Raw genomic sequence first — 15000 nt, forward strand, 5'->3', positions numbered from 1 at the left:
GAAAGCAATAAAGTAATATTTCCATTTATACATCAGAAAGGATGTCCCTTTTGAAGACAGAAGGCATTTTCCTTGATACCGAACATAATGCAGAAAAGGTTCTTTGAAAAGCCATAGGATAACCCCAAAAACCTTAACTTTGACTTTTACTAGATATTTTAGCTTTCCGTAAAAATGGATTCGTTCAAGAAGGGCTCCAAAAGACGTTGATCGTAAATAAGAGGATTGCTTGCGTAGAATAACAAAAAGGGATTCGTATTCATATACAACAAGATTATATAGGAACAAAAATAATCTTCGATTCCTTTTTGAAAAAGGGGAAATGGATTCTTTTGGCCGAATAAGACTATTCCAATTACGATACTCGTAAAGAAAGTATCGTAATAAATGCAAGGAAGAGGCATCTTTCAACCAATAGCGAAGAGTTTGAACCAAGATTTCTAGATGGGCAGGGTAAGGTATTAATATATCTAACACATAATTTAAATGTAAGAATTTGTCCTCTAAAAAAGGAAATATTGAATGAATTGATCTCAAATTTTTAGATTCTACTATTTCTTTTCCTTCTAGGGACCATATTAATAGTAGGGAAAATGGAATTTCCACAATGACTGCAAAACCTTCTGTTATCATTTGGGAATACAAATTCTTTTTGTGTTTGTGCCCAAAAATTTCATTTTGGTTCGAATCATTAACAGAAAGAATAAAATGATTCTGTTGATACATTCGAGTAATTAAACGTTTTACAATTAGTAAACTGTATTTCTTGTCGATCGCATTTTCCAACAAAATCAATTTATTTAAAGCATGATCATATGCAAATACATAAATATATTCCTGAAAGATAAGTGGATAGAAAAAGTTATGTTGCCAAGACCTATCTAGTTCTCTATGTCCTTGTAATTTTTCCATTTCAATTTAGACCGAAAACAAAAGTAAAAATAGAGGGTTTCTTGGATTATCAAATGATACATAGTGCGATACAGTCAAAACAAGGCATTTTATTACGAAAAAATGGATACCCCGGAAACGGCTAAATGCATCCGCGGACTTTTCTACCTTTTTCCATCTAATTGGTTTTTTTCTTTTTTTTATAAGATAAAAGATGGTTAGAAATCCTTTATTTTTTCAACCCAATCGCTCTTTTGATTTTGGAATTAAAGTATTTTATCAATATACTCTTTCTTCTACACATTCATTTCCATCTCTTTAATGGAGAATGGATAATCGAATAGTTAGGATTCACTATAAAAAAACAAAGGATCCACTCGTGGGAGAATCCTTTCCCGCATCAGGCACTAATTTTTTTTAACGTCTAATTAGATCGGGAAATCATTCAAATTATGAAGATAAGCTCGTTGTTCTTTCTTTCCTCAGAATTTGAACCCTAGGGCTCGATCCATTTATTCAATCGACCCAACTTTGCTTTGAAGTCCTTTCGTTCCCTTCCAAAAATTCAAATAGAATTTTGTACCAATTTGGTAAGAATGAAATATTCTCCGAATTTTATATTTTATATTGATACGACATGCTCTTTTTTCCATTCATTTCCGTTCAGGATCAGTCGTGGTCTTATAAACTAAACTCTACCGATGATGTAGACGAATTCCTTGCTTCATCCGAATATGTAAAAGATTGTAGCCGCACTTAAAAGCCGAGTACTCTACCATTGAGTTAGCAACCCGAAAAAGAGATATGTTATGTAGATACAATCGAGATAAAAATAAAATGAATTGGAATCAAAACTTTGAATTAGCAAGAAATCAAAACAAAAGTTGCTAATTGAGTCAGAACTTAAAACCAACCAGATCCGATGACAATACAAAAAATTTTTAGAGAAAATACATTTTTAAAACAAATATTCTCCTTTTTTGGATACAAATTATATATCGCAAAAAATTCAACCTATTTATTGGGCGGAAGACAGAAAGAAACCATTTCATTTTTTTTATTTCATTATTTATTTTGACTTCAAAATTGAATTATATTTGTTCAATATACTCTTGTCAATATGAATATTAAAAAAATTTAATTACAATTTTAAGTACAACGTAGAAAGAAAAAAATGCAAATGAAATTCGAAATACAACTTTCTTTTTAATTTATTTTTAGAAGGAGAAATATATATAAATAGAAAATAGAATAATATATTTTATTTTACTAAATATATATATATTTTTAAGATAATAATTATTATTAACGTAATTAATATTATTAACGTAATTAATATATAAAATATATAGAGAGATTTTCGTTAGTTATTAGTTAATAGAATAATTTTATTATTATTATTTATAGTATTATTAATATTAAAATTATAGAAATATGATATTGTATATATCGTATTTTAAAAGCGAAGTACAAACAAAAGGGAAATATATAAGAAAATTTTTGTGTTGGATTGGCACTACATAAAAAAAAAAAAATAGACAGGACGAGAATAAGGAATAAAAAAATTCTACCAAACTACCACCACATTATCTTTGTTTTTTAGTTCATTAAGTGAACTTTGTTTGATTAAGGCGAAATTCCTTAAAAACCTCCGCCCTCTTGAAAATATCATAGACAGTCTCTGTAGGTTGAGCACCTTTTTCAAGAAAATCTAGAATAGCAGGAACATTTAAATAAGTTTGATTTTTGATCGGATCATAAAAACCCACTTTCTGCAAATCTCTTCCCTCTCTTCGGGACCGAACATCAATTGCAACAATTCGATAGACGGCTCATTGGGATAGATTAGATCAACAATACCCCCCCTGGAAACGTATAGGAGGTTTTCTCCTCGTACGGCTCGAGAAAAATGATTCAAGGTTTAGGTATATAAATAATTAAATAAATCCCTAAAATACTGAAATGAATTAAACTACGAATTTAATCCTTGTCATTTCTTTATTTCCTAAAAAATCATTTGTATACTCATAACTCAAGTTGAATAACTCTTAAATAGCTCAAAAGAAAATCCTTTGGCATTTCATTTATCATTTATTGAGCAGTCTCAAATACCCTTTTGTCTCATTTAGAATCCATTTGAATTCGGTATTCTGATCCAAATCCAATTATTGCGACAATTAACAATTAGAAAGGGTATTTTCTTGTTCCGGAAATCTTTATCTTTTTTTTTGAATCATTGGGTTTAGACATTACTTCGTAGATTTTTAATCCTTTCAAAAATGGCAGCAACATGCCTTTTTGTTATTTCTTTCTATCAAAAAATCAAATCATACGAACGGCGGATTCCCCACGATATATATCGAATAAGGTCTTATCAATTCCAACAAAAGATTTTCTTTTAGGATTTGAAACTTTTTTTTATTTTAATCCTTTCGATTTCTCTGTCAAAGATATCCTTACGAAGTTGTTAAAACTTATTGATTAACACTAACCCTAGACCCTTCTCTTTTCCCTTGAGAAATAACTCAATACTTTACTACTCGAGCTCCATCATGTACTAGTTCCATTACATCCGAACAAAAAATGCAATGCCGCTTCGAGTGGAACAGAGCAAAGGATGTCGAGTCAAGAGCATCCTTTCTTATAGAATAGAATGATGGATATAAGAATCCACACCAGATCATGTCCTTCAAGTCGCACGTTGCTTTCTACCACATCGTTTCAAACGAAGTTTCACCATAACATTCCTCAAATTTGGAACCGGTATGCGGTTGATTCAATTATGGAATCATGAATAGTCATTGGTTCAGTCAGGACAGTCAATACATATATATTATATGGAATATATCTTAAGTTATTATATTATTTAGTAATGGAATGTTTATTTAGTAATGGAATGTTTATTTAGTAATGGAATGTTCATTTTTTTTACAATTTACAATACAATAAAAATAAAGATGACATCGCTAAGCAATCAAAATCTATCTTTCTTTTTGAGTTTAATATAATAAAAATAATCAATAAAAGAAATCGAAATTGAATAATATATTAGATTGGTATTAGATTGGAAAAATCCAAGTTCGTTTCCAGGATGAAGCAAAAAAAACTAAATTAACTTCGTAACTTCTATTTCTATATTATATATGTCTATATTATATATGAATATTTATAGAGGATGTATATCTGATTAAAGGAATACTTTTTTTTGGAATTCAAATTTGATGAAATGTGAAAAAAAAAAAGATAAGATTCATTTTCGTTAAAATCATTAGTAGTTAGTAGAAAGAATACAATTCTATTTTAAACCTTATAAACAGAAAAATACAATCTTAAATTACATATATTCTGGGACGGAAGGATTCGAACCTCCGAATAGCGGGACCAAAACCCGATGCCTTACCACTTGGCCACGCCCCAATTCGATTTCTATTCAACATTAATAAACCCTAATATTGTTATTGATTGTTCGTCAATTCCAGCCTAACTATCAAAACACAAAAAATCAACTTGATTCTGTTGTTAGAATTTTGACACGTGTAGATATAGAATTCAAATGAATTTATTGATCATTACACAGAATTCCATTAAGATATTGTATGAAAGTAAAATTTCTTCTATTCTCCATTGAGAATAGAAGGTTTTTTGATTGAGTGAGTAAGTTAAAAAAAAGAACGATTTTTTTCTTCATTTTTTTTTTATATCAATAACTCAACCAAAATGCAATAAAAAAAAATGTCTGTTATGCTTAATATCTTTAGTTTGATCTGTCTTAATTCGGCCCTTTATTCGAGTAGTTTTTTCTTTGCCAAATTACCGGAGGCCTACGCTTTTTTGAGTCCAATTGTAGATTTTATGCCAGTCATACCTCTACTCTTTTTTCTCTTAGCCTTTGTTTGGCAAGCTGCTGTAAGTTTTCGATGAGATCTTTCATCTTGTCCTAAAAAAATGAATGATTTTTTCGAGAAAAATTATTCTAATATTAGAATAAAAATTCTTTTAATATTAGAATAATAAATATCATTTCAAATTCTATTTTATATTATAGGATATATGGTATAAAAATAGAGAATCTATTCTCTTTTTTCCAAAAAAAATAATCTTGGAGATTGTGTAATGCTTACTCTCAAACTTTTTGTTTACACAGTAGTAATATTTTTTGTTTCTCTTTTCATTTTCGGATTCCTATCTAATGATCCAGGACGTAATCCTGGGCGCGAAGAATAAGACTAAAAAGGGGTTATTTGCTTTATTTTTCATCTATCTTTTTTTTTTTCAAAATAGAATTATATATAATTCTATTTTGTATAATTCTATTTTGAAAAAAAAAAGATAGAATAAATTCAAAAGAGAAATCAAATAATAAGATTCAGTTATCAATGGAAACGGAAAGAGAGGGATTCGAACCCTCGGTACGAATAACTCGTACAACGGATTAGCAATCCGACGCTTTCGTCCACTCAGCCATCTCTCCCCGTTGAAAATAGTAATAGTCAAATATTAAATAAAAAATTTCGAAAAATTTGAAAATTATGTAAAAAATATGTAATAAACTCAAATTAATTAGACTAAAATAAAAAAATTCAAAATATATATAATCTATATATAACCAAAATATATAATATATATATAACACAATATTATATATAACATAATATATATATACAAAATATACAAGTTGTATTGTGTAAGACAACATTAAGTACAAGTTTTATTTGAAATTTTCATAATTATATTAAAAATTAATATTAAAAATTAAAAAGAAAAAAAAAAGACTGAATATTTAATATTAATTAATAGAAAAATAGAATATTTAATTAAATACTTCTTCGCCCGAAAGGGACTCTTTTTTGATTCCCACGGCCTGGCCTGATCAATACCTCGCCAGGCCCTTTTTGTTTTAATGAATTCTAGGGATTCTATAGAATAAAGAAAATGATTTAGTTGATAATGATCATAAAAAATTCCTTCAAGAAAAAATAGAACTTTTTTTTTTTTAGTTATTTAACTATAACTTTTTAAAATCTGATTAAAACTCATAAAATCCTCCTACAAAAAGTGTCAATACTCTAAATTTCATGATTCTTTTCGAATCCTGTCTTGATTACATCCAATTTCAGTGTTCGACAAAAGTTTTATTTGGATACAATAATCCAACTGTAGCGGGTATAGTTTAGTGGTAAAAGTGTGATTCGTTCTATTAACCCCTTAATAGTTAAGGGGTCTACCGGTTTGATTACTATTCCGATCAAAAACTTTATTTCTTAAAAGGAATTAATCCTTTCCCTCTCAATGAAAAAATTGAGGAAAATTATACATTCTCGTGATTTGGATCCAAAACTCAATTATATTAGAAAGTGGAATTTTTGGATTATGAAGTTACGAAACATAAAATTTTGTTGAATTGGATGAATACTTCCAATTGAATGAGTATAAGGAAGAGATCTATGGATAAAGATAGAAAAAAGGGTTTCTAATCGTAACTAAATCTTCTAGTTTTTTATAGAGAAGCAAAATAGCTATTAAATGATGACTTTAGTTTACTAGAGGCTTCAATCAACATATTTCTTTTTTTAGCTTAGCTCGGTAGAAACAAAAGACTTTTCCTTAGGATTCTCTCAAATAGAAATAGAGAACGAAGTAACTAGAAAGATTGTTAGAATCGCCTCTTCTAGAGGGATCATCTAGAAAGTAAGTTGTTTTGAATTGAATGCATTCATGCAAAAAACTGACATAGATGTTATGGGTGATTTTTTCTTTTGTAATTTTATTCCCGCCTTAGATTAGGGTCTGGGAATTGCTCCTTTTTCCATAAAGGAGCCGAATGAAACCAAAGTTTCATGTTCGGTTTTGAATTAGAGACGTTAAAATTCATAAATCAACGTCGACTATAACCCCTAGCCTTCCAAGCTAACGATGCGGGTTCGATTCCCGCTACCCGCTCCATTCTGTATTAATTAATGCATCATTGAATTAAATACGCAATTCAAACAAAAAATTCACATCTCCCATCACATACAATCCGATTCTTTTTTGGAAACACAAAATAAGAAAAAATCCGAAAAATCGGAATGAAAAGCGTCCATAGTCTAATGGATAGGACATGGGTCTTCTAAACCTTGGGTATAGGTTCAAATCCTATTGGACGCAATTTATTTCCATATATTTTTTTTAGATATCCATGTGAAAAAGGGTATTTTCTTTTTTATTTAATAATACAAAAAATTCAGAGGGTTCAGAGGGATGGATTTCTTTACGCTTGTTCCTGAAGTCGAAAGCGTTCCATCTGTTCTTGAATAGCTTCTTTTAAAAGGGCTTCTGCGTCTTCAGTAAATGTCTTGGTAGAAGATATAATTTCTTGGAACTCCGGTTTATTAGTTTTTACATAAGTACGTAATTCAACAATAAATTTCCTTACTTGCTCAAGTTCTAATGAATCAAGATAACCATTCGTTCCGGTATATATAGTCAATACCTGTTCTTCGACCTTGAGAGGAGCTGATTGGGGTTGTTTCAGTAATTCACGTAATCGTTGCCCTCTTGCCAACTGATTCTGAGTAGCTTTATCAAGATCAGAAGCAAATTGGGCAAAGGCTTCTAATTCTGCAAATTGGGCCAGTTCCAGTTTTAATTTACCAGCTACTTGTTTCATAGCTTTAATTTGAGCTGCGGACCCCACCCTAGAAACAGAAATACCCACATTAATTGCTGGTCTGATTCCAGCATTGAATAGATCGGCGGATAAAAATATTTGTCCATCTGTAATGGAAATTACATTCGTAGGAATATAAGCCGAAACATCTCCTGATTGGGTCTCGACTATTGGTAAAGCAGTCATACTTCCTTCACCTAAACGAGAACTTAATTTAGCGGCTCTTTCCAAAAGTCGTGAATGCAAATAAAAAACATCTCCTGGATAAGCTTCACGACCAGGCGGTCTTCGTAATAGAAGAGACATTTGGCGATAGGCTTGTGCTTGTTTGGAAAGATCATCATAAATGATTAAAGTGTGTCGTTCACGGTACATAAAATATTCCGCCAGCGCCGCTCCGGTATAAGGAGCCAGATACTGTAATGTAGCGGGGGAATCCGCTGTTTCGGCTACCACAATAGTGTACTCCATTGCTCCCCTTTCCTGGAAGGTAGTAACTACCTGCGCCACAGAAGATGCTTTTTGACCAATAGCTACATAAACACATATTACATTTTGTCCTTGTTGATTAAGAATCGTATCTGTGGCTACGGCTGTTTTACCAGTTTGTCTATCCCCAATAATTAATTCTCGCTGGCCACGTCCTACAGGGATCATTGAATCAATAGCAATAAGTCCGGTTTGAAGAGGCTCATATACGGAACGTCTCGAAATAATACCGGGAGCGGGAGATTCAATTAACCGAGATTCCGAAGCCGAAATTTCACCCCTACCATCAATAGGTTTAGCTAGGGCATTTATAACACGACCCAAATAAGCTTCACTCACAGGTATCTGAGCAATTCTTCCTGTTGCTTTTACAGAACTTCCTTCTTGTATCAGCAAACCATCACCCATTAATACAACACCAACATTATTGGATTCCAAATTCAAAGCAATGCCTATTGTCCCCTCTTGAAATTCTACTAATTCACCTGCCATTACTTCATCAAGACCGTGAATACGAGCAATGCCGTCACCTACTTGAAGTACGGTACCGGTATTTACAACCTTTACTTCTCGATTATATTGTTCAATACGTTCACGGATAATATTGCTAATTTCGTCTGCTCGAATGGTTACCATGAGTCTTTCTTAATTCTTTATTTCTTTCTTTTTTTTTTTTTTATTATTGGAAACAAAAAAATAATACCTACAATCGAATAGAAGGACTAATCGGTTATTTCGTTCATCGCACCAAACATGCCAATATTAGCGTTGATGGTCCGTAAATGTAATTCGTTGTTTAAACAACTATTCAGAGTTCCTAGAGCTCCTTGTAAGGCTTGTTGGAAAACCCGTTGTCGGACTTGATTAATCGCTTTTTGTTGTTCAAACTGAATGGTCTCATTTTTGTAATTTTCTAATTGTTCTAAAGTTTTATAAGTTGAATTAATCAAATTGATTTTTTCGCGTTCTATTTCAGAATATCCATTCACTCGAAACTGATCCGCTTCCATTTCGACTTTTTTTAAACGAGCCCTGGCTTTTTCAAGCTGTTCAATGGCTTTTCCGCGTAGTTCTTCTGAATTTCGAATAGTACTCAAGATTCTCTGTTTTCGATTATCTAATAAATCATTTAATGAAAGTAGATTATCTTTCCATTCATTTCAAAACGTTCATGATCCCTTCCCGAACCAAACTTGAATCTTTCAATTCATTTGGCTCTCACGCTCAATTACTTCAATTATTTCGGGCAAATTTCCATACCTTTTTTGAATGTAATGAACCTATCCTCTCTTCTCTGGTCATGTTCCACAAAAAATGGAAACGAATCACTAATCAAGACTAGAATATTTGGAGGACTCTTCTGACCCAAACAAAAAAATAGAAATATATTTATATATTTTAAGTATTAAATATAAGTATTAAGTAATTGTCAGCAAAGTTGTTTTTTTTCTTCAAATCCAATTTTTTTTTACTTTATACGTAGGTCGTCGACTCAGCCTTTGGCATTTATTTACTTAAAATATATTCTATATTCTTAAGTAAATAAAAAGGATAAACCTTTTTCCAATACCAATAAAAAAAGAAAAAAAGGATTCAAATCTTTTTATCGACATGAGTGTTATATATCGAAAAATTTATAACGATTTTAAAATACGTCTCGGTATTAAGTATCAATATAATGGTAGTAAAGAATACCCTGCTGTGCTTCGACTTCAAACAATTTAAGCTTTAACCATGTTAATGGTCCTACATTATTGGTTAATAGAGAATCAAAGTATATTTCCCAACAAATCACGAAATGCTATGGTTCTTACATATGATTTCTTTATTTATTATTGATTCAGAAGTCATTCGTGAAATCATGCACCTTAGAATTTCGCTTTAATTATAAAGACAAAAAGAGGTACAGTTGGTTGAATCCAACCTATTTTTGAAATAAACAACCCGCACACACTCCCTTTCCAAAAAAAATCAATACACCAAGAACTACACTTAGATTTATTAGATTTGTTGCTAAAATATCGGTATTAAACCCGAAACTCCCGGCGGATGGCCAGTGACCCAAGAAAACGAAAGAATCGGTTACATTTTTCATATGATCTCCTCTTATAAATAAACTACAAAAATCATTGTATTATTTCACTTCGTTGGTACTTAATAAATATAAAATAAATAAAAAAAGTTTTGAAAAATTATTTTTTATTTATTTTATATTGAGATTCCCTAATTTCCAATAAGAATAATACTTCATTTTTTGGAATAGAATTCTTAATATTAATTAGGTACTAGGTTTCATGCGAATTGCGAAATACCTCCTTTGTTGCAAGACTTCGCCTTGGAACTTACGAAGGGGAAGGAAGGAAGAAAGCGAGTGGGTAACACTAATTCTTCATCCTCAAATAAGTCCTTCCCGTGGGTTATTTTCGCAACGAATGAGTAATTGTGTAGGAGCGATATTTTACTATAAATGTGAAAAAGCAACCTGCAAATCCAAGACTATAAAAGAAATATGTATTTATCATATTTCTTTTTTGAGATTAAACAAAAGGATTCGCAAATAAAAGCGCTAATGCTACAACCAATCCATAAATTGTTAAAGCTTCCATAAAAGCTAAACTAAGTAATAAAGTACCTCGTATTTTTCCCTCTGCTTCGGGCTGTCTCGCAATACCTTCTACAGCTTGTCCCGCAGCAGTACCTTGACCAACTCCAGGTCCAATAGAAGCAAGCCCTACAGCCAATCCAGCAGCAATAACGGAAGCGGCAGAAATCAATGGATTCATGATAAGTTCCTCACACACAAAAAAAAGAAATGGTTAATGATACAATCAACCAATGCATTAGGACTTAATTATTCCGTTAGTAATATTCATCCAGTCGAAATAACTAAAATAAAAACGCCAAATTGAAATAATAAATAATAATATTATTGAATCATTCGATCATTAGAAAGACTTAATCTTTTTTTAGTTCCTATTTGTTGAGTCTTTCTGAATTAATACAACCCGAGTTTTCCATTTATTTTTTCTAATCATTAATCATTCTTCGATCTTTTTCGTTATTTGATCTGTTTATTCATTCAATTCGCAGTCCTAAACAAAACGGAAGGACTTCAGTTTGGTATCCGAAATTTAAGAAATTTAAGTAGGGCAAATGAAATATTCATTCATATATAACTTGCCAATCTCTAATATAAAATATACATATGTTTCTTCAATAACGTAAACCGGCGATTCTATTTTTAATTCAATCGGATTTTCTAATCATTCTTCGAACCATCTAATCTGCAAGAATTAACTTAAATAGTCATTAGATTCCACATACCTGCGGCACCCCCTCTCTACTAACCAACGCCTTCTTTTCTTTTTTATTTTACACTTCTCGCTCGAATCTTTTTTTTTCTATTCCGGTTAGACTGTATGAATTTTGACATTTATATGTTCTAGATAACATAGATTATCTTGATAGAATATCTTGATACATAGATATATTACCTGGATCTAAACTAAACGATAGACTCTTCCTAACACTAATCAATGATGACCCTCCATGGATTCGCCTATATAAGCTGCAGCTAAAGTTGCAAAAATAAGAGCCTGAATACCACTTGTAAATAATCCAAGAAACATCACAGGTATAGGAACCACTAAAGGTACTAAAGAAACAAGAACAACAACTACTAATTCATCCGCTAATATATTTCCGAAAAGTCGAAAACTAAGTGATAGAGGTTTTGTGAAATCTTCTAAGATGTTAATGGGTAAAAGAATTGGGGTTGGTTGAATGTATTTACCAAAATAACTTAATCCTCTTTTTGTAAGACCCGCATAGAAATAGGCTACTGACGTGAGTAAAGCTAAAGCAACAGTCGTATTTATATCATTGGTGGGTGCGGCTAACTCCCCATGAGGTAATTGTATGATTTTCCAAGGCAAAAGAGCCCCTGACCAATTCGAAACAAAAATAAATAGAAACATAGTCCCAATAAAGGGAACCCAAGGACGATACTCTTCTCCAATTTGAGTTTTGCTCACGTCTCGAATGAATTCAAGGACATATTCAAAGAAATTTTGACCGCCAGTCGGAATAGTTTGTGGACTCCGAACAGCTATAGCAGCTGAACCTAATAAGATAGCAATTACAACCCAAGAAGTTATAAGTACTTGACCATGAATTTGGAAACCTCCTATTTGCCAATAGAAATGTTGGCCTACTTCCACACCAGATATATCATATAACCCCTTTAGTGTGTTAAGTGAATATGATGGAATATTCATATTGTCCTCTGACAGAAATATAACTTAAAAAAAAAATTATTTTGATTCAACCATCGCTTTCTCGACTTGTTTACTTTAATTTTCTATTTAAAATACCGATTAATTAAATAAAATTAAATAATATCATATTCCAAGTTTTTAACTAGTTTTTGAGATTCAGGATATAGGAACCGATATAGAACTTAGCAAATCCGTTTTTGATTTTATTATGAATCAAGGATTTCTTATATAGCTAGAGCGACCTTCACAAATTGCAAATACTAATTTAGTAAGAATTAATCGAATTGAAGCTATAGCGTCATCGTTTGCCGGAATCGAAATATCTGCGAGATCCGGGTCACAATTTGTATCGATTAAACAAATCGTTGGAATTCCCAAAGTAATACATTCTCGAAGGGCTGTATATTCTTCTTGTTGATCAACGATGATTACAATATCCGGTAATCCTGTCATATACTTGATCCCGCCCAAATATGTTTGCAAGTGAGATAATTGTCTCTTCACCACGGCTGCGTCTCTCTTTGGAAGACGAGCGAGTCTCCCTGTCTTTTGTTCCATTCTCAAGTCCCTGAATTTTTGAAGTCGCGTTTCTGTCGTGGACCAATTCGTTAACATACCCCCCAGCCACTTTTTATTAACATAATGACAGCGAGCCCTTATTGCAGCCCATGCTACTGAATCAGCTGCTTTATTTTTTGTCCCTACAATTAAAAATTGTTTTCCTCTACTTGATGCATCAAAAACTAAATCACAAGCCTCTGATAAAAAACGAGCAGTTCTAGTAAGATTTATAATATGAATACCTTTACATTTTGTAGAGATATAAGGCGACATTCTAGGATTCCATTTACGAGTACCGTGACCAAAATGAACTCCCGCTTCCATCATCTCTTCCAAATTGATGTTCCAATATCTTCTTGTCATTTCTCCCCACACTTTCTCTTTTTTTTATTTTTTTAATAAAGAGATGAGGTATTCTGAAATAAATAATTGTTCCAAGGGAACCTTCTTTTCTACCACGGATTGGCCATTGATATACAACGCAAACCATTAATTCCTTTCTATTTCGTTATTTTTTGAATTTCTTTATTTTTTTACTAATTTTTTTATTACTAAATTAAATAACCATAACAAATACATAAAAGATAAAAAAGATGAATCTATTCTATTAAACCCCAAAAATCATTGTTGTTTTGATCTATCACAGAAATTCTTTGAAAGATAAGAATCAAATAATTCTCTGTGGTAAAACAAAATATCTCTCATTTCTCCCTCGAATAGATTCTTTTTTTTTGTTTTCAACGGAATACCCTTATGTTGACTTGAATGGTGTACGACTCCTTTGAATCCGGTCCCAACAGGTATCATTCCCCCTAGAACAACATTTTCTTTTAGTCCTTTCAACCAATCGATACGGCCCCGGAGAGCCGCTTTTGCTAAAACTCGAGCAGTTTCCTGAAAACTCGCTTCGGATATAAAACTTTGCGTATTCAAAGATGCTCGAGTTATTCCCAATAAGGTAGCTCGATAACATATTGCTTCGTCCAAAGCGCGCCCCGTTCGTTCTGCCCGAAACAATCCAATAAGTTCTCCGGGCAAAAAAACATTAGACATTCCATCTTCTGAAACCAAGACTTTTGATGTTATTTGACGTACAATAATTTCTATATGCCTATTATGTATCTGCACCCCTTGTGATCGATAAACCTTTTGGATCTTATTAACCAAAGAGATACGACTTTGCGCTATAGTTAGCTCAGCCCCAATCAAGAATCCCCAAGGAATTCCAAGAATTCGTCTTATACGTTCGTTCCAACCATCAATCCTCTTTTCTAGATTCATAGATATTGAATCAATGGAACGAACTTCTAAAACTTGTTCCACCTTTGGAAGACCTTGCGTTATGTCACCAGACCTCGATTTTTCATATATAAATGTAACTAATGTATCCCCCTCATAAACGATTGATCCATAATGACCATGAACTGTTGCTCCCGGAGTAGCCAAATAGGGCTTAGCCAATCTTATTACTACGGAGTCAAATTGAACAATTATAACTTGACCCGATTTTAAGTATGGTCCATTTTTGGTCATACATACATTTTCACAAACAAATTGTCCAAGATAAATTTTTGTGGATGTCTCTTCACAAAAATTATAATGAAGAAAATACCAATTCAATTTTAATGGATTCAAAATGATGTTACTGCATGGATCGGGATTATAAATTTTTCCATTTTCATCCATTAAATAATACGGAAATTTAATTAGTTGAAAGGTTTGTTTTAAATTGTCAAGTTGCAAATAATTAATTACCGAGATCTGATTATGAGTTATTAAATGGTAAAATGAAAAAAAATGAGAAATTGGAAGGGCTGTCCCTAAAGAACCAAACGAATTCCTAATTAAACTTAGGGAATCTTTTTGAATTGATTCTTTGTGAGATTTTACACCTTTGGATGGGAATGGACCTATTCGAAAACATTTGGATGATGACAAAATTATACAAAATTGAGATTCTTTGTTTATACCCAACAACGTACGAACAGTTCCTTGATTTTGGTTAAATGATTGTTGAAGTTTTGTCTTTGAATAAATGGAATAAAATGGATTCATATTGGTATGATTTGATCCCTCATTTTTTTCTGATAATGGATCATCTCGTTTCCCGATATACGAAATATGGGATTTCAC

General features: G+C 31.9%; 10 protein-coding genes and 5 non-coding genes across 15 annotated transcripts in view; 4 read left to right on the forward strand and 11 right to left on the reverse strand. All coding sequences in view use genetic code 11, as the record gives it.

Annotated features, from left to right (window-relative positions):
- Nucleotides 1–912, reverse strand: part of matK (maturase K) — a 1518-nt gene extending 606 nt beyond the window's left edge. The window contains exon 1 of the mRNA in view: nucleotides 1–912. This exon is cut by the window's left edge and continues 606 nt beyond it. Coding sequence (YP_010425947.1) covers nucleotides 1–912 — 912 coding nt within the window.
- trnK-UUU overlaps nucleotides 1–1684 on the reverse strand; it is a 2598-nt gene extending 914 nt beyond the window's left edge. Inside the window, exon 1 of the tRNA in view lies at nucleotides 1648–1684. This is a non-coding gene — a tRNA (tRNA-Lys). The remainder of the gene's footprint in view (nucleotides 1–1647) is intronic.
- An 814-nt stretch (nucleotides 1685–2498) lies between these two features.
- rps16 (ribosomal protein S16) lies at nucleotides 2499–3631 on the reverse strand. The gene is made up of 2 exons: nucleotides 3590–3631; nucleotides 2499–2723 (listed from the first exon to the last, which is right to left on the reverse strand). Exons 1-2 carry the CDS (start codon nucleotides 3629–3631, stop codon nucleotides 2499–2501), a joined length of 267 nt encoding a protein of 88 aa, YP_010425948.1.
- Nucleotides 3632–4236: 605 nt separating this feature from the next.
- Nucleotides 4237–4308, reverse strand: trnQ-UUG. Its single transcript has one exon. It is a non-coding gene; the product is annotated as a tRNA-Gln (tRNA).
- A 324-nt stretch (nucleotides 4309–4632) lies between these two features.
- Nucleotides 4633–4812, forward strand: psbK (photosystem II protein K). The gene has a single exon. The coding sequence runs from the start codon at nucleotides 4633–4635 to the stop codon at nucleotides 4810–4812; it is 180 nt and encodes a 59-aa protein (YP_010425949.1).
- A 192-nt stretch (nucleotides 4813–5004) lies between these two features.
- psbI (photosystem II protein I) lies at nucleotides 5005–5115 on the forward strand. The gene has a single exon. The coding sequence runs from the start codon at nucleotides 5005–5007 to the stop codon at nucleotides 5113–5115; it is 111 nt and encodes a 36-aa protein (YP_010425950.1).
- A 159-nt stretch (nucleotides 5116–5274) lies between these two features.
- trnS-GCU lies at nucleotides 5275–5362 on the reverse strand. Its single transcript has one exon. It is a non-coding gene; the product is annotated as a tRNA-Ser (tRNA).
- Nucleotides 5363–6050: 688 nt separating this feature from the next.
- On the forward strand, nucleotides 6051–6824 carry trnG-UCC. Its single transcript has 2 exons — nucleotides 6051–6073; nucleotides 6784–6824. It is a non-coding gene; the product is annotated as a tRNA-Gly (tRNA).
- Nucleotides 6825–6966: 142 nt separating this feature from the next.
- trnR-UCU lies at nucleotides 6967–7038 on the forward strand. Its single transcript has one exon. It is a non-coding gene; the product is annotated as a tRNA-Arg (tRNA).
- Nucleotides 7039–7141: 103 nt separating this feature from the next.
- On the reverse strand, nucleotides 7142–8665 carry atpA (ATP synthase CF1 alpha subunit). The gene has a single exon. The coding sequence runs from the start codon at nucleotides 8663–8665 to the stop codon at nucleotides 7142–7144; it is 1524 nt and encodes a 507-aa protein (YP_010425951.1).
- Nucleotides 8666–8751: 86 nt separating this feature from the next.
- atpF (ATP synthase CF0 subunit I) lies at nucleotides 8752–10124 on the reverse strand. The gene is made up of 2 exons: nucleotides 9981–10124; nucleotides 8752–9162 (listed from the first exon to the last, which is right to left on the reverse strand). Exons 1-2 carry the CDS (start codon nucleotides 10122–10124, stop codon nucleotides 8752–8754), a joined length of 555 nt encoding a protein of 184 aa, YP_010425952.1.
- Nucleotides 10125–10566: 442 nt separating this feature from the next.
- Nucleotides 10567–10812, reverse strand: atpH (ATP synthase CF0 subunit III). The gene has a single exon. The coding sequence runs from the start codon at nucleotides 10810–10812 to the stop codon at nucleotides 10567–10569; it is 246 nt and encodes an 81-aa protein (YP_010425953.1).
- A 750-nt stretch (nucleotides 10813–11562) lies between these two features.
- Nucleotides 11563–12306, reverse strand: atpI (ATP synthase CF0 subunit IV). The gene has a single exon. The coding sequence runs from the start codon at nucleotides 12304–12306 to the stop codon at nucleotides 11563–11565; it is 744 nt and encodes a 247-aa protein (YP_010425954.1).
- Nucleotides 12307–12519: 213 nt separating this feature from the next.
- On the reverse strand, nucleotides 12520–13230 carry rps2 (ribosomal protein S2). Its single transcript has one exon. The coding sequence runs from the start codon at nucleotides 13228–13230 to the stop codon at nucleotides 12520–12522; it is 711 nt and encodes a 236-aa protein (YP_010425955.1).
- Nucleotides 13231–13488: 258 nt separating this feature from the next.
- The window catches only part of rpoC2 (RNA polymerase beta'' subunit), a 4092-nt gene continuing 2580 nt past the window's right edge, over nucleotides 13489–15000 (reverse strand). Inside the window, exon 1 of the mRNA in view lies at nucleotides 13489–15000. This exon is cut by the window's right edge and continues 2580 nt beyond it. Within this exon, the coding sequence (YP_010425956.1) occupies nucleotides 13489–15000 (1512 nt within the window).

The sequence above is a fragment of the chloroplast genome of Amaranthus tricolor (assembly GCF_026212465.1).
Source record: "Amaranthus tricolor chloroplast, complete genome".
In the NCBI taxonomy this organism is placed as follows: Eukaryota; Viridiplantae; Streptophyta; class Magnoliopsida; order Caryophyllales; family Amaranthaceae; genus Amaranthus; species Amaranthus tricolor.